The following is a 21,876-nucleotide window of genomic DNA, read 5'->3' as shown; positions in this document are numbered from 1 at the left end:
GTTCCCAATGTCGTTGTCATGGGCAAACAGACTCTCTGGGGGACAGTGATGACCCTGACCTCAAGAACAACCATTCTTTTTTTTTTTTTTTTTTTTTTTTTGACAGGCAGAGTGGACAGTGAGAGAGAGAGAGACAGAGAGAAAGGTTTTCCTTTACCGTTGGTTCACCCTCCAATGGCTGCTGTGGCCAGCGCGCTGCGGCCGGCGCATCATGCTGATCTGAAGCCAGGAGCCAGGTGCTTTTCCTGGTCTCCCATGGGGTGCAGGGCCCAAGCACTTGGGCCATCCTCCACTGCACTCCCTGGCCACAGCAGAGAGCTGGCCTGGAAGAGGGGCAACCAGGACAGAATCCGGTGCCCCTACCGGGACTAGAACCCAGGGTGCCAGCACCGTCGGTGGAGGATCAGCCTAGTGAGCCGCGATGCCAGCCAAGAACAACCAGTCTTCTGAAACCACCTCCAGAGCAGGTCTGGCCTTACACTCAATAGTCCTATAGTCAATAGTCAATCAATCACTGTCCAGTTAATCTGAAGTTCCGGTTCTTTGGTCAAAAACAAAATTAGGTTGAATGGGTCAATGGGTTTTTCCAGGTTTGGCTGGGGAAAGAAGGGAGGGAGGGAGGGAGGGAGGGAGGGAGGAAGGGACAGAGGGAGGAAATTAAATTAAGCTGATTGCAGCTGAGTTAATCTAGGGGCGCTAGGACACTGGGCACTCACATCGGGAATAAGTCAGCAAGTCTCCTGCGGCATTTCTGGAAGCCTCCTTCAGACCAGGCACTTTTCCAAGGCTGTCGCCATTATTGCTAGTTCAATGCCATGTTCAAATCGGAATATTCTGATACTTTTCCCAAATGTGCCTATTTATAGACTGCACTGTTTCGTGAAACCCAGCAGATGCTGGGCCTTTAAATGATCAGCCTCCCTTGTGTCCTCACAGCCTGGGACTCGGTGACGGCTGCGCGTCGTCACAAGGTGCATCTTCCTGCTGCACTCGGACTCCGTCTGTGTCACCGCAGAGCTCTTATGCACATCTTTCTAAAATAGCCCACTTGGGTTCCAAGCCTGAGCTGGCTTGTCACTGCGCCTGCATCGCCTTGGAGAGCTTCCCAGGCTGGAGGCAGTGGCGACGTGCAGGGCCCTGCGGCACCCGGCCAGACGGAGCCCACGCGGGCTCAGGGGTGCTGCTGTCGGCCAGGGGACCCGGGCACCGCTTCTGCGGCAGCCTCCCAGGCCGATCTCGGGCCAGAATTGTTCCTTAGGAGCCTTAGATCCAGGCGGCAGGGGTGGGGGGCTCCTCCAGCTGTGAGACGGGGAGCAGCCAGCTCCCAGCCTCAGGGCTGATTCTCCAGGCACAGGAGTTCCCTGTTGAGCACCCATGGGTGCCAGGCACTCTGCTGGGCACTGGGGGGTGCAGGCAGTGCATAGCCCACTTGGGGGCAGAGAAAGAACAACAAAGTAGTTGTTGAACAACGGATGCTGCCGCCCCTTCCCGGGTCCCCTCTCGTGTTGGCCCCACGGCCTGGGACGTGCCCGGGGAAGTTGGCAGCAGCGGCAACCCAACAGAAAGTAGGGCAGCGCCTGAGACGGAGAGAGTGCGCAGAGCAGCCAGGACGCGACTCCACGTCTCCGCGTCTGAAAAGCTGCTGTGCGCAGTCTCGGGCTGTTACGTGTGACAGGACACAGCCGTGAGCTCTCTAACAGACGTTAGAGCTAACCTGGGCGACGCAGCGCTTCGCAAAGTCGGGTCCACCTGTCCTGTGTGCCGTTTGCCACACCAGCCGGGTAGGAAGGCTCCAGGTGTTTGCAGAAGCCTCAGCCGTCCAGAGTTAGCGAGGAGTCCACGTCAAACACCAAACGCCGCTTGGGTTCAAAGACGCCTTTGGGGGCAGAATGAGTCTGCTCAGGCTGCCACGCAAGTGCCCAGCCTGCGGCTGAGACCTCGGAATTCACCGTCTCGCAGCTCCAGGGGCCGGCGTCCAAGCTCAAGTGTGGACAGGCGGTTCTCCCCCCACCTCTCTCCGGGGCCTGCCTTCTTCCTTGTCCTCACCCGGTCGGCCCTGTGTGTGCCTGTGCCCTAACCCCTCTTACAGGTGTCACAGAGGGGGAGGGTCCAGCTTCAGGACCTGGCTTACCCCCTCAAGGCCCTGTCTGCAGACACAGCCACATTCTGACACAGTGGGCTTTAGGATTTCAGCACATGGAGTCGGGAACATCTATTGCTGCATCTGTGCTGTCCTAACACCTGGCCCTGGACACTTTATAAAGAAAAGAGGCTCCCTCAGCTCCATCCTGGTGGCTTCAAAGTCAAGAGCAGGCAGCCCCTTCTGTTCTGAGGGCCCCTGGCCACGTGACACCATGATGGGGAAGCTGAAATGGAACGGCCGTGTGTGCAAGCTGCTGCGGGGACAGAGGTAGGCAGGGAGGAGATGAGGTGTGCCGTCTCCTTGCTGACCTGCACAACAGCACTGGCTGGTGACTGACGGCTCCAGCCAAGCTGCAGCTGGACAGCTCCTTGCTGGCCCTAGAGACTGGGAGGCTCTGTGATTGACAGCTCAGGCAATTCGCATTTTGACAGCCACAGCTGGACCTGCCACAGGACAGCTGTCGCCCACCCATGCATCACCCAACCTTTCTTCCCTGCCTGGGCACAGGCCAAGCCTCCTTTCTGTGCCCAGGGCAGGCCCAGCCCCCTGCACCAGCTAGCTGTATCCCCTCCCCTTTTCCCAGGAGCAGAAGCCACACATTCCACAATGCTGGGACCGTGGAACCAGCACTAGCTGGAATTATCCAACATGGCTGCGGGATGCATCCCCCACAACCTTTGGGCCATTATAATGTCATTATAATAAAATTACCATGAGGCACACCCACTCCCATCATGCACCTGGTGCCATGACACTTCCTAAAAAGGACACAGATAAGGTTGGTGCTTGAGCCCTGGCCCAGACTCCGCCCCCTTCTCAATATGACCACCAGACTCCGCCCTTTCTCAATATGACCACCGGCTAAGCCTCAGTGGCCACAAAGGGAAGGCCCAAGCTTGTCGGACGTTTTTCCCTGGGGCGTTTGTTTGCCTTTGTGGCTGTTTGCTCTCGCGTGACATGGTTCCTGAGCTTGCACTCTGTTTCGCTCTGAATGAATCCTGCTGTCCTGCACCTCTCTGGGCCTCACCACACACGGAGAGAAGGGCCTGCAGTGACACCAAGCCAGGAGTTCCCAGCCTGCGACAGGGGACCATGGGCGTGGGTCCAGCTCCCTGCTAATGTGCCCAGGAAAGCCATGGAAGATGGCCCACGTACCTGGGCCCCTGCCCACCAAGTGGGATGCCCAGATGGTGTTCTGGGCTCCTGTCTTGGGCCTGAGCTAGCACTGGCTATTGCGGCCATTTGGGGAGTGAAACAGTAGGTGGAATCTACCTGTGAACCCTCTGCTGAGGGTTTCTCAGCCCTGAGAGCCCTGGCAGCTCCCACCTCTTACAGCTTCCAGCACACAAAGCTTTAAGGGACACAAGCAAACCACATGCAGACCGCAGCTGTGGGGACACGGCTCATCCCACCACAGGGGAAACTGTGCACACGTGTCTAGTATGTGTGTGTGGGGGGAGAGAGACACATCACCCCACTCCACGCGTGCTCCTTTAAACAGATAACTGGCACTCCTGTAGACCAGAGGAAACCAGGGAAGGCCAGCCAAAGACAACCTGGGGACAGGCGCAGGTCTCGACTTGAGGAATGAGGGGAACATTTGCAAGACCAGAGGACGGGAGCTAGGCAGGGGACAGATAGACAGACAGTGGGGGTGTACGGAGCAGCCCGACAGGAGGGAACAGTGGGGACAAGAGGTGGCAGTGAGGCCTGGGCCCCACACTGCTCCTGGAGCCCAAGTCGGCCCAGGTGTGTAGAGGCAGCAGGCGGCTCACCACGTGCACCGGATGTGAGTACGGAGGTGACCGGGATGGAAAAGGACCCGGCTTCCCACTGGAGACGCTCCTCCACCTCTCAGAGCCCGCCTCTCTGCAAGACGGTGCTCCACACCCCACATTTCTCCCGCTAGAACCAGAGTGCTGTTTACATAATGAGCTGGAAAATAAAAGGAAAATATTAGAAGAGGTTCTTCCTGAATTCTGATCAGGATATTATTCTGTTCCGAGGCACCCTAATTATAAAACCACACAATAAACCTCAATTCCAGCAGAGTTCTTCTCTATCAGGCAGATGGTAATTGCTTTAAAAAAATATATGTGCACAACTCATGTCTTATCTGTTGAAGTTATAGGTTTGGGGAAGTAATATCTATCTTTTTAAATTGCCTAACTTTTTTTTACTCTGCACAGGCTAACTCTGAATAAAATCTCTTTTCAGAAAAATATTGCTGGCCTAGGCAAAAAAGCAGCACTTTAAAAACAAAGGAATATTTTCTCGGAAAAGATGAGATTGCAAAGCACTAAGGCTCAGGGGGAAGTACTGCAAATGTTTGCTCCTCAGCTACTTGAGAAGGCACAGAGCAAAACAGGGCGTCGGGGCCGGCCGGGGCCAGCCGGGGCCAGACGGGGCCGGCTGGGGCCGGCAGGGCGGGCGAGGGAGAGGAATGACGCCCTGTGCCTGTTCCCACTGCGTGACCGGCACCATTCCCTTCCTACGCATCAGAGCCCAGAACGACGCCTTCGTGCCGACACACGGATATTGTGTGATGTGGGGGGGACAGGAGGCTGTTTTTATTGGAGGAAGATGATGCAGTAGGATTTCAACACGGCAGATCACACCCTAATAGAAGGCAGCAAATTACCAAGTCAGCATTTTCTTAAAACTGTGATGTTAGAACACCAGGACTGGATTAGGATAGGACAAATGAAAGAAGCCCAGTGCTTTTTTAAAATTTAATTCATAGTTTTAAATACTGGATTAACATGTAATACTTGTGTATTTTTGTAGGACACAGTGCAAGATTTCAACACTTATACACAGCATAAGCCAGTCCTACCAGACAATTAGCCTTTATGGCAAGTAAAATAAGCTAGACAGTAGGAAGACAAATACCGCGTGTAGAAGCTAAAAAAAAAAAAAAAAAAGAATTAGTCCACCTGAACATCAAATAGTGATTCCTAGAGGCTGGGAGGGTGGGTGGGGGCACTGGGGCCAGGCTGGACCCTGGGGATCAGAATGTACCCAGGTGGAAGGGACGGGTCCCAGCGTTCCTCAGTGCAGCAGGGTGACTGCGTCCACAGCGATGCATTCTGTTCCACGTAGCCAGCTGCACAGGGGGAGCTGGCAGGCTCCAACCCGCAGGAAAAGATCAGGAAATCACACAGTGCTGTGCTCGTGGGGAGGGAGGCAGCTGGTGTGAGGCTTTCAGGATCAGATACCGCACTCGGCTGTTCACTCACCCAACGCAGAGGTGGTCAATTTCACCTCCAGGCTGATCTGTGCCAAGACAACGCACACAGGAAGACCTGGAGGGTGGCTTAGAGGAGCAAGCGCCGCATCCCAGGGACCAGGAAGCTCCGTGGGAAGGGACGCACAGGACCAGAGGGCGAGACACAGAGCCCCTGCTTGGGTGGGTGCAGCAGGAGCAGCAGGCAGGCCAACTCAGCCTTGTTGTTGTCTCGGGAGCTGCTTCCAACAACGAGTGAAGCAAGGATGAAGCAGAGGAAGAAGGAGCAGCGTGGCACCCATGTGCCCTGAAATATGTATCTTTTCAAAACCGGAAATGAGGCATTGCAGCCATTTTCAGAGTCTGCTTACTTTTTCTTTAAGATTTATTTTATTTATTTGAAAGCTGGAGTTACAGAGAGAGAGATCTTCCACCCACTGGTTCACCCCCCAAAAGGCCACAGCAGCTGGTGCTGGTCCAGGTGGAAGCCATGAGCTCCTTCTGGGTCTCCCATGTGGGTGCAGGGACCATCTTCTGCTGCTTTCCCAGGCCATTAGCAGGGAGCTGGATCAAAAGCGGAGCAGCCGGGACTTGAACAGGTGCCCATATGTGATGCCGGCACTGAGGTAGCGGCTTTACCAGCTATACCACCATGCCATCCCCTCGATTCCATTTACTTCTGGTGAAATGCAATTGATTTCTGTTTCCCTGGTGCCTGTGGATGCTACAGCCCACACCCATACTCCTAGAGTCCAAAAATTACATAAAACCCTTGCAGAAAGGTATACAGCTAAAATTCCGACTTCTAACAGAATCAAAGGTGAAATGAAACTCCAATACGGGGGTGCAGAGGTAAAGAGGCAATGGGAGGCCATTCAGACAACCCAAATCTTTTACTTCTGGGGGAAATGTCTGGGTTCTGCAGCCACCAGCATCCGCCAGCCCCAGAGAGCCAGCTTCCACCGTAGAACAGCTACCCTCGCACTTGGGTGAGACAGGAAGAGCCGACAGCCTTAATCATGACTCTGTGCACCGCCGGAGTCACAAGTACATTTGATGCGTTCGGCTTTGCGCACATATTCCTCCTTAGTTAACATTTCATCTAGATTAAGCCAGACTTCAGTTTATTGCTCTCCAGCCTCAGCCCTGTCGCTGTATTGGGAAGGATTCAGCGCTGTCCTGCAGGCTGACGTGTCCATCGGAAGCGGCTCTACTGCACCCCAAGGACAAAGCCCTATTCTAGACCCTGTGTCGGGGGCTCTGGGAGAACAGAGCTCGGGAAAGCTGTGACATTGCGAGGTCTTTGGTGCCAAGTGGCAGGCACGGCTCGTTCCACCCCGGGACAATCAGGTGGCTTCCCTGCCCCATACTGCCTGTTAAAGGTCCAGCTGCCTGTGCGGAGACCATGGAGTCTCCCTCCCTAGGAAGCCGCTACAGGGGACCGCGTGGGCCTTGCAGCTGAAATGCCAGCCACAGCAAAGCAGGGCTCCAGTGAGTGAGGACTCACACAGGAAAAGCTGCCGATACGTCCCCCAAGGTGGTGTCGCCAGTGAGGACGGCTCTGCTCGGGACACAGCAACTTCTCCCCCATACTCATTCCAGGGTTAATTCACCCATGCAAGCATTCAACCAGTCATATGTATGTCTCCAGAAATGCTAGGCACTGAAACGGAACAGGCTCAAGTTCACCGCAATCTTTCGCGAAGATATTCACTGTGTACAGGAATACTCTCCCCCATTCCCCTCTCTCTCCACAGCTTCCTTCCCTGCTGCTCTGGTTAGCGATACTTTCCTGGTGCTGTGTCTCCTGTGATCGCAGTCTGCTTCCGAAGGTGGAATTAAATCTGAGCTTACTGTGGTGCACAAACATGTTGAAATTCGTGCGCTTTTCCCAGAGCACATATTCACGAACTTGTGGCAGACCCGTCCTATTGGACTGTCTGGGAATCTGCCCACAGTGGCTGGAGACTGCTTCTGTGATGGGGGATGGGAAGAAAGAACGGCTACTCCACACCTGGGTGGGAGTGTCCACTCCACAGTGCAGTCTCCAGATGCAGCGCCCCATCTGTCCACTGTGGGCACAGCAGGCAGCACCTTGGAGACGGCAGTCCCTGTCCTGTCCCTGTCCCTGTCCCTGTCCCGGTCTTTACCCCCACTCGCTCTGGGACAGCCCCGACCTCTCCTGCAGCACACACTCAGGACGGCTGTCTCTGGCTGTCAGCTCCATCTGCTATTGTCTTCTGGACCCCTTCCAAATGTCAGGTCCACAGGAGGCCCTCTTGCTTGTTTTCATGCAGCTTTGCTGGTGGAAAAAAGAGCGTGGATACTTCTTACAACTTAGAATAAGTGTCCAGCCTTTGATTCAGTCATTCTGCGCCCTAGCACTTATCCAAGGACATACACACGTGTGTCCTGAAAGACTTGCCGGTGAGTGTTCACAGAAGCTCCATGTACAACACCCCAAACCCGACGCCACCCAAATGTCCTTGGATCACCGTGCTTTCATACAATGCACACGACACAAAATCAAAGGGCCGACACACCTGGCCACCTGAACCAGAATCACCAGGTGATACATATAAATTCAAAGGCATTGGATATAAAAGAACACACTGTGTCATCACATTTGGGTACAGCTGGAAAACCAGCAAAAACGAATCGTGACAGAAATCAAAACGGAGAGCGCGTGTGGTGGGGGGCTGGGGTGGATTCCACTGGAAAGAAACGTGGGGGAGCTTCCTGGAGGGCTGAAAACATTGCACACTCCACAGAGGTGTAAGTCAAGTCACACACAAGTTTCAAAACCCGTTGAGTGTTTACTTAGGATCTGTGCAGTACACACCACATCAAACTTAAAATAGGCTTAAAAATTGGTACTATTTTTAAGCAGTGAAGTTGCAGAATTTTTTTAAATTACATTTTTCAAAGCTGACATTGGAGCAATAAGACATTTACTGTCATACACTTCTGGTAGGATTAATAGCAAAAAGATTACATTCGAATACCTGGAAAACTCATAATATACACATAATGCATGCTCTCAGTTTCAACTAATTATAATATTTCACTCAGCACCCTTGAGCTGAGCCAGGAAGTAGGATTGACTTTCTCTTGTCAGAACACCACATTTGGACCTATATTTAGACCTAATATTTAAGGCAGCAGTGAATAGAGACACCACCTTGACATACAATATCAGCTGTCATTTCACACTTCCACCCAACCAGAAAGTAACTGTCTTTGCCTCAAGCAAAGATGAAAAGGACAGGAAAAGTGAGATTATTATCTCTGGGAACCTCTTTAGGACCAGGAAGTCTCTTCTTGAGAGAAGAATGGGTGACTCATCTCATCACTCAAGAACTCCTTCAACTGCCAGAGAAAAATCTATATTCCAGCATTAGAGCAGCCGCCACAGGTCCCTGCTTCTCTGCTCCAATGGCCAAGCACAGCCCAGGAGGAGCCAGCCCACACAGGTCTTCCGGGGGCCCACCACCCTCTCCGCTTGCACGTTCCCGCTAGCTCCTGGCAGCTGGCAGTGAAGCCACTGTGGACTCAAGAGCCCCTGGTGACAACGCCTCTGGGGCTGCCGCGGCGCTGACAATCAGGGGCCGCCTTGCACTCTGGGAGGTCCTGGCGTGAAATCACAACGTCCCTCAACCTCCGTCCATCAGCACTACATTCCACAGTTCTTCTTTGGGGCCCGCTGAAACCCTTCTGTTGAAGCATCCAGCGCATGTCTGTGGTCTTGATTGGACCCGGACTAATCCAGGACTCAGTGCCAGGAGTGGGGTCAACGATTGGGAGGACTGGCTCGTCCACTTCGACCTTGAACCCTGTAATGGTGTCAGTGGAAAAGCTGCAGAGTGGTGGAAAGCGTGAAGCAGCATCCCACCTCCCGCTGTGGCTGCCTGGGAGAAGGACACCCCGAGAGGGAAGCTTGGGGAGAGCAGGCCCTGCTGCTCGTGGTGTTGATCTCACTGGCAGGAGCCTTGTGTCCTGCGGGGTGGCAGAGTGGAGGATTATTCCTGTGCGCAACAGACAATGCCGAATCAAGAGTGCGTCATCTCCAGCCCTTCATGTCACAGCTTGGCTTTCTGAAATCCAGCCACTAAAACAGTCCACCTAGGACAGGCATTTAGCATAGGGGTTAGGATGCCAGTCAAGATGCCAGCATTCCACATCAGGGTGCCTGGGTTTAAATCCTGGCTCTGGGTTCTAACTCCAGCTTCCTGCTAATGTGCCAAGACACAGTGAGTGATGGCTCCAGATCCCACTAAGCCAATCCATCACTACCCCTCACCTTATCTCAGCAACTATTTGTCCCACCTTAGCAACTGTCAACAGAGCTGCTGACGACCCTAAGACTCACCTTACGTGGTACCTGCCACGGCTCGGCCATCAGGTTTGCCCAAACAGCTTGTCTAGACCTCTCTGTCGTAACCTGTCCTTTGTTCTCCGGACATACCAGGAGCTGCCCCAGTCCGTGCACGCATCTCCCCAGTCACCACCTAGTCTTTGTTCCCAAACCAAGTCTCCCATACTGGAAATCCACCTCTCCAGGTCTGTCTGGATTTGGCAGAGGACAGCTTGCTGTGCCCCACAGTGACCGGAGCCTCCGCTGGCAGCCTCAAAGGCCGGCAGCAGAAACCATCAGAAGTTTTGATCCCTTGTGTGTCTACAGGGTGTCTGCAAAGACCTCAGCTGGGCTGACCGCCAGGACAGGCACACACGCTACTTGGGCTTCCTCACAACATGGCATCTGGGCTGCCCTGAGACCAGGCCAGTGGCAGCCACGTCTGTTGTTGACCTAACCTCCCAATGCACAGGGCATTCCAGCACCTCTGTACCCCACTGATTGGGGCAGCAGGAAACCACCCACCTCTCTGAGAGAGGAGTGACACTCAAAGCATATGGGATTGGATCAATGAGTTGGCGTGGCCACTTTTGGTAAGTACAACCTGCCCCGGGGGTGATTCTCCAAGCACACGAAGGGGGCACTATGATGGGCATGGGCCAGGGGCGGGACAAAGCCCTCCACCATGCAGCCCAGGTTGGCAGCTCTCTCCCACCCTGCCTGGCTTTCCCCTCCCAGATCCTCCTCCCCGCCTCTTCCTGTCCTTCTGCCCTTCACCCCTAGAGGGGGCTCAGGAGCTTGTGCAATTGCTTGGTGGGAACAGCCAGGGGAAAGGCAGCAGGATTCAGGGGTCCAGGCTCCCTCTCCCAAGATCTCTGCACGACTCCAAGAAGGTCACTGACTGCTGCCAGCTCAGAGGCCGGCACTGGGCTTCCAGTTCAGCCAGGGCAGATGCGGGTGTCCGTCCTGAGCAAATGCGGGGTGAGTGGGGCACGTGCCCTGCTGTCCGCCAGCTCGTGCTTCAGCGTCTGTAGAGCGATTATCTACAGCACAATTAGAGCGTAATAAAGATGTCCCTCTGGAAGCTCAGCGCCCCGGGGACGCGGCTTCCCTCGCGGAGGTCTCTGCAGGGACTGCCTGCCGGGCTGCTCACGGGGCAACAGTCATAAGCACCACCCGGAGCCGCAGCTCCGCGTTTGAATCTTGACTCTGCAGACTACTCACCCATTGCATTGGGCCAGGTCCTTAACTGCTCTGTGCCTCAGCTTACTCATCCATAAAGTAGGAATAAACAAGAGTGCGTGCTTGACAGTCCTGCTGTGAAAATCAAACAGATGGCACATATAAGATACGGGGAGCGCCATCTAAACGCTAGCTTTGCAGGCGGGGGAATCATGGCACGATAGGCGTGTGACCTGGTGAAATGGACATCGCAGAGCCGCGGCTCGCTGCTGCACAGGGAGTTCCCCTGGTAGACAGCGTGGTTCCGTCTCCACGGAGCTTCACACCCTGGGGAAGAGAGGAGGCCAGCATCACGCACGAGTGTGGGGCAGGTGCTCAGTGGTGGTGCCGTCCCTGTCTGGGTGACTGCAGATCGGGAGAGGGAACGGAAAAGGTCGGGAGGCAAAGAACAAATGGGAACCCCAGTTCTGTGCCTCTGTGAGAGGTGGCAGCTATTGGCTGCCGGCGCCATTCTCAGGTGTTAGGTACGGTGATGACCTGGGTGATGACCTGGGTGATGACCTGGGTGATGACCTGGGTCCCTCTCCCTCCTCTCAGGCTGGGCTGGCTCAGGGTCTCCAGCCATTTCCTTACCTTACCCCATCATCGCTGAGAATACAGGAGGAGCCAGAGACTCAAGATTTCCTTAGATTATTTTCTTTAACTAACGCACTCAAACTATCCCACTGTTGTACGCTTAATCTTCAACAATGTTTTTTTAAATTTGGTAGCTATTTTTTTTTGCTGTAACTACAATATACTCCTTTTCAGAATGTCTGAATATCACATAAAAGGGGGTGACCCTAACAGCAAAAGGCACCTTCTAGACCGCTACATTCTCCTGGTGAGGGGGACATTCTAGAATCTTCCGGGGGCAGGTTTATAAACCACTCAAGTCCCTCCTCCCACACCTGAACTTACTGTCCCATTATGCATCGATGTTTGGATCCATGGGCTGCAGAGGGTGAGAAAGTGGAGAAAATCCACCTGTGCTAACGCAACAACCAGCACCCTCACAACTCACCTTCCGGTCTTTCTCCTATGTATGCTGTAGTCTCATCTGGTTGTACCTACAGTGTAGACACACTGTAGTCTCGTCTGGTTGTATCTACAGTGCAGACACGCTGTAATCTCATCTGGTTGTATCTACAGCACAGACACACAGTAGTCTCGTCTAGTTGTACCTACAGCATAGACACACTGTAGTCTCATCTGGTTGTACCTACAGCGTAGGCACACTGTGGCCTAATCTGGTTGTACCTACAGCGTAGACACCCTGTAGTCTCATCCAGTTGTACCTACAGCATAGACACGCTGTAGTCTCATCTGGTTGTACCTACAGTGCAGACACACTGTAGTCTCATCTGATTGTACCTACAGCTTAGACACGCTGTAGTCTGATCTGGTTGTACCTGCAGCGTAGACACACTGTAGTCTGATCTGGTTGTACCTGCAGCGTAGGCACACTGTAGTCTCATCTGGTTGTACCTACAGCTTAGACACGCTGTAGTCTGATCTGGTTGTACCTGCAGCGTAGACACACTGTAGTCTGATCTGGTTGTACCTGCAGCGTAGGCACACTGTAGTCTCATCTGGTTGTACCTACAGCATAGACACACTGTAGTCTCATCTGGTTGTACCTACAGTGTAGACACAATTTTGCACTTTGCCTGGTCACTTAAAATTATTATGTGGCTCATAAATATATCCACTTGGCTATAGAATATTCACAAGTATAATGTTATTGCTGCATAATACACTCTCAGGTAGATTTGGCATAATTCACTCAACCCTTGCCCTCTTGTTGTCAATTTAGGTTGTTTCTAATTGAACCTAAATTTTTTTAAAGCTTTGCATGTTAATTTTGTTTACTTATTTGAGGGGCAGAGAGAGACAGAGAGTGCCCAGCCTCTGGCTCACTTCCTCAGTGACTGGGCCGGGCTGAAGCTGGGGCTGGGACCCTACTCCAGGTCTCCCACCTGGGTGGCAGAAACCCCACTACTTGCGCCATCTCCACAGCCTCCCAGGGTCTGCATTGGCAGGAAGCTGGAGTCAGTAGCCAGAACTGGGAATCAAACCCAGGCACTCTTATGTGGACGTGGGTATCCCAGGTGGCATCTTAGCTCTAGGCCAAATGGTAGCCCCTGAATCTACTTTGTAACTAACATTTGGCTTTAGCTTTGCCAGCAGTGGAGCCAAATGCTCTAAGTGTGGTGGAAAAAGGACAGGTGAGGCGACCACCATCTCAGGTTGACCTGTTGTCCCAACCGCAGTACTAATCACTGCCTTTTCCCTCTCAAAAACCACACTCACAATCAGATAGTGAGTTATGCAATCACCAACAAAAGCCCCAGCGGCAGCTGCCTGGGGTTTCGGCTAAGCCATTCCCAAGCCGTCTCGGTGGCACCCTGGTCTGTGGCACCCTGCTTCAGGGGAGTGGGCACCATCGCCGCCACAAAAAGCCCCTGGGAGGCACACAGAGTCAGCTGGTCCTGAGACCCAGGTAGCAATGCCCGCAGGCGGGGGCTGACCCTGCACCTGGGGGTCTGAGGCTGGCCTGGCGGCACTGGCCTAGAGGCACAGGGTCCTAGCGAAGGCCTGGACCCCAGCTGGGCCTCCCTTCTGAGCACCGAAGCCCTGGGCCGAGCCTCACTGGAACCAGGCTCTTCGCCAATAAAATGGGTCGGATAACACCTGGGAAGTTAAAAATTTAAACACCGAACCCCAGCCCCTCCTCCTTCAAGGTCAGCGTTCCACCTTCGTAGGCCCACAGCTCCCTGCAGGTAAATGACCCCACGAGGACACAGTGCCACCTCCCTTTTCTGGCTATCTTGAAAAAACAAAACACAGCCAGGCGGACAGAAGCGAACTGCGAGGGCAAACGAGAGACCAGGACAAGCATGTCTTCATTCTGCTGCAGCAGGCCCCTCGTCGCCAGCCTGCGGGGTGGGGTGGGAGGAGGCAGGTGCGCGGGCACCTCCTTCTCTTTCCACACTCGCTCTCCTGCTGGACGACGCCCCCAGACCCAACCCCTGGCCCCCCGAGGCCTCATGTGAACGTCAATCCCTCATCATCGGGGAAAGTGGAAGTGATAAAAAGATACCAGAAACAAGAGGCCGCCCTGCGCGCGCGCGTCACCGCCAACCTCAAAGGGCAGCAGCCAGGGGCTCCCCGCGAACGCCGCAGCCTCGCGGCGCCCGGCTCCTTCCAGTCCTTGGGGTCGGGCCTGGCTTTTTACCTGAAATTCCACCAGACTAAAATATGAGAGTTTGCACGGGTAAAGGGAGGAGGGGGTGGGAGATGAGAACTCCCGGCCGAGGGCGACCCCTGCCCTTCCGCTGGCGGTACCCGGGGGCGTGCGTCACCGGGAGGGGTCCGCGGACCGCAGCCCCGGCTGGCGAGGGCGATCGGCGAGCGAAGGGCACCGCATTCAGCCTTCGAGCAGTCATGGCCCTGGAGAGGTCTTGCGGCGGGCTCACTTCCCGCACCCCCTCCGCAAGACGGCCCCGCAGCCAAACGCTGCCGTGCGGGTACGCTGGGTCCCAACGCGCCCCGAACGAGTCAATCAACAGCCCCCTGGGATTGTCCCAACGAGGTTAAGTGGGGTCCGGGCCCAGGACCGGGCCGCGCACAGGGGCCCAGCATCTCCAAGCCCCCGCCCCACCACTGGTGCCCGCAGGCACAGCCCGGTCTCTGCCCCGCGTGGCGTGCGGCGCCCCCGCAGCCTCGGCGCCCGGCTGGCCCGGCGCGCGCCGCTGTCTCCCCCCAGCGGCCGAGCGCGGGGCGCCGCGGGAGCCGGGCGGCGGGGGCGGCGCGGCGCAGGCCAGCTCGCGGCTCCGCCCCGCGCGCCCCCCCTCCCGGCCGGCAGGGCCGCCCCCTCCGCGCCGCGCTCGGCTCAGACGGAGCAGCCGCCTCTGCAATGTCAGCAGCTGCAGCGGCCCGGGCCCCGCGGTAGCCGCCGGAGCCGCACGGCCCGGCAGACGCGCCCCGCGCCACACCGCCGCCGCCTCGCTGCCTCCGGGCGCTGCGCGCGGCTCTGCGAGCCCCGGCGCGCCGCTCGGTCTCGGGGCCGGCTCGGCCGCGGCCGCGCACAAAGAACCGCGGACAGCGGCGCTCCCGGGGCTGCGCCGAGGGACCGGCCGGGGACCGGCCGCGCCGCACCGCGCCTCCTCCGCGCCCGTCCTGCCGGGGCGGCCAGAGCCCAAGCGGGCCCCGTCCTAGGACGGCGGCCACGCTGCAGCCGGCGAGCGCGCGTGCTGCCCGCTCCGCTGCGCCACGGCCGCCGGCGGTGGCCCTCGCCGCGCCCCGCTGAGCCGCCGCCGCCCCGCGTCCCTGCCGAGGGGAGCCCCCGGCCGGCGCCGCGCCTAACATGGCCACGCTGCTCCGCAAAATCGGGCTGATCCGCCTGCACAACCGGGACACGGAGGACCCCAAACACCCGCACCACCACCGCGGCGGCGGCGGCCAGCAGAGCGCGTCGCTGCGCTTGGGCAAGGGCGCCAAAAGCGGCGGGCACAAGCCCCCACCGCAGCCGCAGCAGCAGCCGGGGGGCGCGGGCGACGCGAGCCCCGGGCCCGGCAAGGGCCGGCGCGCGGCGGAGCCGGCCCCGCAGCCGGCGGCGGGCGCGGCGGGCGCGGCGGGCGCGGCGGGCAGCGGGGGCCCCCGGGAGCGCGCGGCGGGCGCCAGGGCGGGGCCGGGCCCCGCGGCGGCGGCGGCGGCGGCGGCGGCGGCGGCCTCGGGCGGCAGCCTGGTGCCCGCCGCGCGCCAGCAGCACTGCACGCAGGTGCGCAGCCGGCGGCTCATGAAGGAGCTGCAGGACATCGCGCGCCTCAGCGACCGCTTCATCTCCGTGGAGCTGGTGGACGAGAGCCTGTTCGACTGGAACGTGAAGCTGCACCAGGTGGACAAGGACTCGGTGCTGTGGCAGGACATGAAAGAGACCAACACCGAGTTCATCCTGCTCAACCTCACCTTCCCCGACAACTTCCCCTTCTCGCCGCCCTTCATGCGGGTGCTCAGCCCGCGCCTCGAGAACGGCTACGTGCTGGACGGCGGCGCCATCTGCATGGAGCTGCTCACGCCGCGCGGCTGGTCCAGCGCCTACACCGTGGAGGCCGTCATGCGCCAGTTCGCCGCCAGCCTGGTCAAGGGCCAGGTAAGGCCGGCGGGCCGCCCAGGGGGCCCCGGGCGCGCGAGGAGCCGGCGCCGCCGCTCCGGGGCCTTTCCCTGCCTCTCCAGCCGGAACCCAGGCGAGCGCGTCTCGCTCTGCCGGCCTCTGGGGTCCCCGGCTTGCCCCCTTCCCGGGTCCAGTTCCCTCTCCGCCTCCTCCCCAGCCTCCTTCCGTCCTATCTCCCCTCTCTCCTCGCCCTGCCCCCTCTCCCCTCTTCTCCACCCCCACACCCCCCCCACCCCGGTTTCTGCCCCTCTCCCTCTCGCCTCCACTGCCTGTCTTGCGTCCCTGGGGTCTCCGTGAAGGCGGAGACTTCCCTCCAGCCTCGGGGCCGAGGGGCGCCACTCAGCGCATCCCTCCCACCCTGGCAGGCACCCTGAGCTCTGCTTCTGGGCCGGGGTGGGCTGCAGATGGGCGCTGTGCGCGGGGCCCTGCGCTCTCCTCTGAGGCGCACCTGTCCCTTGTCGGTGACATCTCGCTCTTGAGAACTCTCTAGAGGGTCACAGTGTGGTCTCAGTGGCAAGGCCAGACCCTGTCAAGGCGGTGCCTGTTAGCCCTCAGCGCGCTCCTCCCTCTGCCTTCCAGACTAACAGGTTTCTTTTTGCCCCTATCTTCCCCTCTTCGGGGGAGTTAAATCCTTTATCAGAGCTAAAAACCCCGCCTGAGCCTTCTCGCCTACTGCACCAGGTGGCGGCACAGAAACCGGGAGTATGTGAGGGCAGGGCATGGATGCATGGACGCTGTGGTCCCACAAGGGCCCTATAAAATCTTCCCCCAGGATACCGCCTTGGCCGTGTTCACCTTCCCTGGTGTTCTAATCAGTGTTAAACGTTACTCACTTATGGGCATCTTCCAGATTTATTTCAGTGTTTTCTGTAGAAGGCCCTGAATGACCTGGGCCAGCAGAGCAGAAGGGGTTGATTCTTCCCTGCCGCCTGCTGGCGTCTCCTACACTGCAGGACGTGGTGGGGGTGGCACCCCGGGACTCCAGACAGACAGCATCCCAACCCGGCAGAGGAGGCCTTGTCACCCGCGGTCCGCCCAGCGCACTTTGCTGGGTTAGAGTTGGGTGGGTGGAACAGCCCTGGAAGACATCTCTGTGTGAGGTTGAAGCCTTGAACACCAGCGGTTCTGCCCTTGACCCTGCAGGGGCACCCTGGCTCCGACGCAAGGTGCCAGTGAGGGGTGGGTGAGGGCTCAGTCGCTTTTCTAACCAGGATTTATGCAAATGAGGAGGGAGGCTGTTGTGTGGAATGTCTTGGTTGCTTGTTTCTTAGGTCATTGCCTAAGCACTGGGTGGCACTGGCTCTTGCTTCACAGGAAAGATGAGTTTGGGGCTGGGGGCTGGGGAGGGTCACTGTGCCTGCCTGTGGAACCACAGAATCATAGCATTTTACACTTGGGGGAGACTCAGGGCGTGCGAGGGGCACAGCCTTTATTGTGAAAGGTGCAGAAATGTAAAGATTTCAAATGAGGAGTGAGGAGATTCCTTTTAAAAAGAGAAACACCTTAGTACTTGCGGTGTTCTCTGTATTCGCGTTACTGCTATGAATCCTAATAGTTCTGCGGGTGTACCTGTGCTTCTGTTCAAACAGGTCCTGGGGTTGCACACTGCTTTTCTTTGTCGTCAAAACTGAGAGTGTGACATAGAGTGTGCACGTCAGGGGCTTCGTTTATCGATTTGATAAAATCTTAATGAAACTCCCTGCCCGCTACCTTGTGTATTGTATTATAGTATCTGCCCAGTATCTGAAATGAAAATTAAAAAAAAAAAAAAAAGTAGCACTTGTTCAAATACCGGTCCAGTCCCTTTGCGTTTTCCGTGCTGGCTTCAACATGCAGCTCTCGAAAAGGAAGCCGTGCATAACGCACATGAAATATTCAACATGCAGTGAAAGACTTGAAGCAGTGGGCAGCCATGCGCGGTCTAGGGTTCTGTGCGTGGAAGGGCGCTGGTGGTGTTGCAGGTAACCCGAGTGTGATCGTGCCTTTTTGTGTTGTTGTTCAGGGTGCACACGGCACTTATCCAATTATTTCCATAGTTAAAGGTAATATGCTTTGGGCAGGCAATCAAAATGCCTGATTAGACATTCAAAGAGAACTGGCACTGCTACCAAGCCAATAATTGCTTTGAAGGAAACAGTGGCTGTGTTGGAGCTCCGCTCCTCTGTTTATCGGGATTCCTTCGCTGAGATTCCTCTCCTTGAGCCACAAAGCTGGGAAGAGCTGGTTTGGCTCTTGCCTTACAGGGAAGCACTTACTAGCTGGTGTGGCGCTCTGAGTGGGGGGCGCAGTGGGTCTACAGCTTTAGAACATACTAGAGCGGTTTGCGGAGCTGTGTGTGTAATAGCGTGAGAAACCTGTGTGACAGCTTTGGGCACAGCCCATAAAGTTTAGGTTTGTCCCAGGGTAGGACAGATTCGGTCCCTTACTCGGGCTTGTACCAGACTGAACATCTGCCCTTGGTACCAGAATCTCTGGCGTATTATATTATGAATCGTGGTTGGTTTAAATTAATATTTAGATTTCTTGCCGAATACAGAGAGGATTAAAAATGGGCGGGGGGTGGAATTAATAGACAATGTGCATGTCCATGAGCTGCTGGACGCCTCTTGTAGTCTATGTAGAACTAGTGGCTCACATCTCTGCCTTATTTGCCTCTTACTACACCCTCTTTTGCTGAAACAGAGGCACTTGGGTGATCCTTTGGGTTCTCTGTAATTGAGTGGAAATTTTCTGTGCTTCAGAAACTAACTGGTTTCACATCATGGTTTGTATGTCTTATCATTCAGCCAAGTGAATGCAGTCTGTAGCTCCAGTGTAGCGTCTGTCTGTCTCTCGGCATTCCAAAGCTGTGAGATGTTGCTCTTGAAACCAAAGTAAACCCCTGTGCTGGCACTGTCCCTGGCCAGCGACTACAGAGAACAGACTCTGTGAGTCTTGCTGAGCGGCGTGCTAGCGTGCAGGGCCTAGCCATGGAGAACCTCGGAGCTCACCAGTTTCTGCTCTTGGGTGGAGCCCGAGACGGTTGTAGCTGGTGGAGTCCCTGTTCCTGCAACCCTGTGAGCAGCAGGGTCCCCAAAAGCCTTGGTGTGCCCCTTTGAATGACTTGGCCACCGCCAGGGGCAGGGAACCAGACTGCTCCTCCTGCCGCTCAGAGCCCACCACCCAGCTAGGCATGAAAATGACGTTGAAGTACTGACAGCATCAGCAGTTAGCATTTCCTGTTTGCTTGTGCCTAGCGCTGGGCTGGCTGTGCACACGGGATGTGCAGCCTCACTGGGTTCTCTGCGGCCGGCGGTCACTGCACAGATGAGGAAGCTGCCGCTCCCTGCCGTGGGGTTGAACTCACCCTGCACAGCTTCAGGCCTCGCGATAGCCACACCTGCTGGCATGAGGGCACCAGGCCTGGGGCCACCGAGGCACGCTGCTGTTTCCAGCAGCTGTGGATTCGTCTCGATCTGCACAAGAATCGCTTGTGTCTATGCAGAAGGGGTAGAGAAGCAGCCAGGAGCAGGAGACTCACACAGCGGCAGGCTCGTGTCTTCGTGTTTGGTGAGCAGTAGAAGACAGCATGTTTTAGCTGGCACTGCGGCTCAATAGGCTAATCCTCCATCTTGCGGCGCCGGCACACCGGGTTCTAGTCCCAGTCAGGGCGCCAGATTCTGTCCTGGTTGCCCCTCTTCCAGGCCAGCTCTCTGCTGTGGCCCAGGAAGGCAGTGGAGGATGGCCCAAGTACTTGGGCCCTGCACCCCATGGGAGACTAGGAGAAGCATCTGGCTCCTGGCTATGGATCAGCACGGTGCACCGGCTGCAGCACGCCAGCCGTGGCGGCCATTGGAGGGTGAACCAACGGCAAAGGAAGACCTTTCTCTCTGTCTCTCTCTCTCTCACTATCCACTCTGCCTGTCAAAAAAAAAAAAAAAAAGACAGCATGTTTGCCTGGTGGTGCTGGTTCCTGGGATCTCTTTGATAAAAGATAACTGGCCAATGTCACCGCCAGTCTGGGTATAACACAGAAGTGTGGGCTTTTCTGTAGCTTGGCTTGGGTCAATGATACGCATCACTAAGACCCACTCTCGGGCTTCAGGGGTCCACACCATGGCATCCCTGAGATGTACACAAGCACATGTGTGCATGATCATGTGTGCACACACACATGCTTTCACAAGGGTGTCAGTCCAGCCCAACTTCCAAGCAGCTTCCAAAGCCTTAGGCCTAGAAACAGCATTTGACTTATGACATTATGACTTATGACTGCTAGGTCTCACCAGGAAGTGACAGAGATGAGAAGCCCTCTCAGCTCCTGAAACCATGGGTTTCTCACCTACTGTAAAACACAACATGTTTTTTGTTTTGTTTTGTTTGACAGGCAGAATTAGACAGTGAGAGAGAGAGAGACAGAGAGAAAAGTCTTCCTTCCGTTGGTTCACCCCCCAAATGGCCACTACAGCGGGCGCTGCGCTGATCCAAAGCCAGGAGCCAGGTGCTTCCTCCTGGTCTCCCATGCGGGTGCAGGGCCCAAGCACTTGGGCCATCCTCCACTGCACTCCGGGGCCACAGCAGAGAGCTAGACTGGAAGAGGAGCAACCGGGACAGAATCCAGCGCCCCAACCAGGACTAGAACCCGGGGTTCTCTGCCATAGGTAGAGGATTAGCCTAGTGAGCCGTGGCACCGGCCAAAACACAACATTTGTAAAAGCAGGCTGCGCGGTGACGTGTCACGGATGGACTGTCTCGTGGTTCTGGAAGCTGCAGGGCGAAGTTCAAGGTGTCTGAAGGCTTGCTTGCTCCTGCAGCCTCCCTCCTCGGTTTCTGCACATTGCCCTCTCCAGGTGTCCTCCTGGAGTGGTCCCTCTGCCCAGTGGTCCCTGTGTCCCAGTCTCTTACAGACTCACCCATCATGGAGCATTAGGGCCCCCACCCCTGCCATGACCTCATTTAAACTTGTCCCCTCCTGGAGGCCCTTTCTCCAAGTAAGGCCACACTCTGGGGTGCTGAGGTTTAGGAGCTCAGCATAGAAACGGGGAGATGGCAGGGACCCCGTTCAACCCATGACAAGCCCAGACAGAGTTATGGACCAGTTCAAAGTTTGTTGGTCTATAGGTTGCTGGGTTTAGAGCAGCTTAAGCGAAACCACACAGAGGAAGGCACAGGATGACAAAGGTCACCTACAGCTTGAATGGAGAAACAGCCACTCATTGGAGGGGACCTGGGAGACGCTGGGGCGTAGCCAGTGCTGAGCAGGCAGCATAAGCCATCCGATTCACCAGGGATGGGGTGCAGGGTAGGGTTCCCGCACGTCACCGTGCACTGTGCCCAGGGCTGCGTGGAGGGCACAGAGATAATTAGCACTGGCAATGACGCTGCAGCCAGAGGTATCGATACGCCTGACTGCTCCCAGAAAAAAATAGCTACTTGCCCTTCCACCAAGTAGGACAGGCGGGAGGAGCAGGCAGGACTCTGAGTCCTAAAAATAGCCCCCCAGTGGAGCCCAGCGGCTCTCGCCGGTGAGGGCTGGCGTCCCATGGTCCAGCTGACAGTGCCCAGACTCTGAGCTTGCAAGATGTGGCTGCAAATGGGATTTTGTTTACTTTTCTGGTCTATGGAGGGGTTTGCTTTCATTTTAAGGTCTGGTGTGGGTTTGCTGCTTCATAGGACGTGTCCAGGTGCCCCGGAAGTTGAAGTTCCTAGGAAAGCCTGGCCCCTACAATCCCAAGTCTCCCTGCTTTTCCTCGGGGCCAGGCTCAGCTGGCTCCAGA

General features: G+C 56.3%; 1 protein-coding gene across 1 annotated transcript in view; it reads left to right on the top strand.

Annotated features, from left to right (window-relative positions):
* The first annotated feature begins 14,829 nt into the window (after positions 1–14,829).
* Positions 14,830–21,876, top strand: part of UBE2QL1 (ubiquitin conjugating enzyme E2 QL1) — a 37,553-nt gene continuing 30,506 nt past the window's right edge. The window contains exon 1 of the mRNA XM_008248835.4: positions 14,830–16,099. Within this exon, the coding sequence (XP_008247057.4) occupies positions 15,314–16,099 (786 nt within the window). The 5' untranslated portion in view covers positions 14,830–15,313. The remainder of the gene's footprint in view (positions 16,100–21,876) is intronic.

The sequence above is a fragment of the Oryctolagus cuniculus genome, chromosome 14, assembly GCF_051225735.1.
Source record: "Oryctolagus cuniculus isolate XC-2025 breed Fujian yellow rabbit chromosome 14, ASM5122573v1, whole genome shotgun sequence".
Taxonomy (NCBI): Eukaryota; Metazoa; Chordata; class Mammalia; order Lagomorpha; family Leporidae; genus Oryctolagus; species Oryctolagus cuniculus.
The sequence above is the reverse complement of the archived record's forward strand: the minus strand, read 5'-3'. Positions and strand labels throughout refer to the sequence as shown.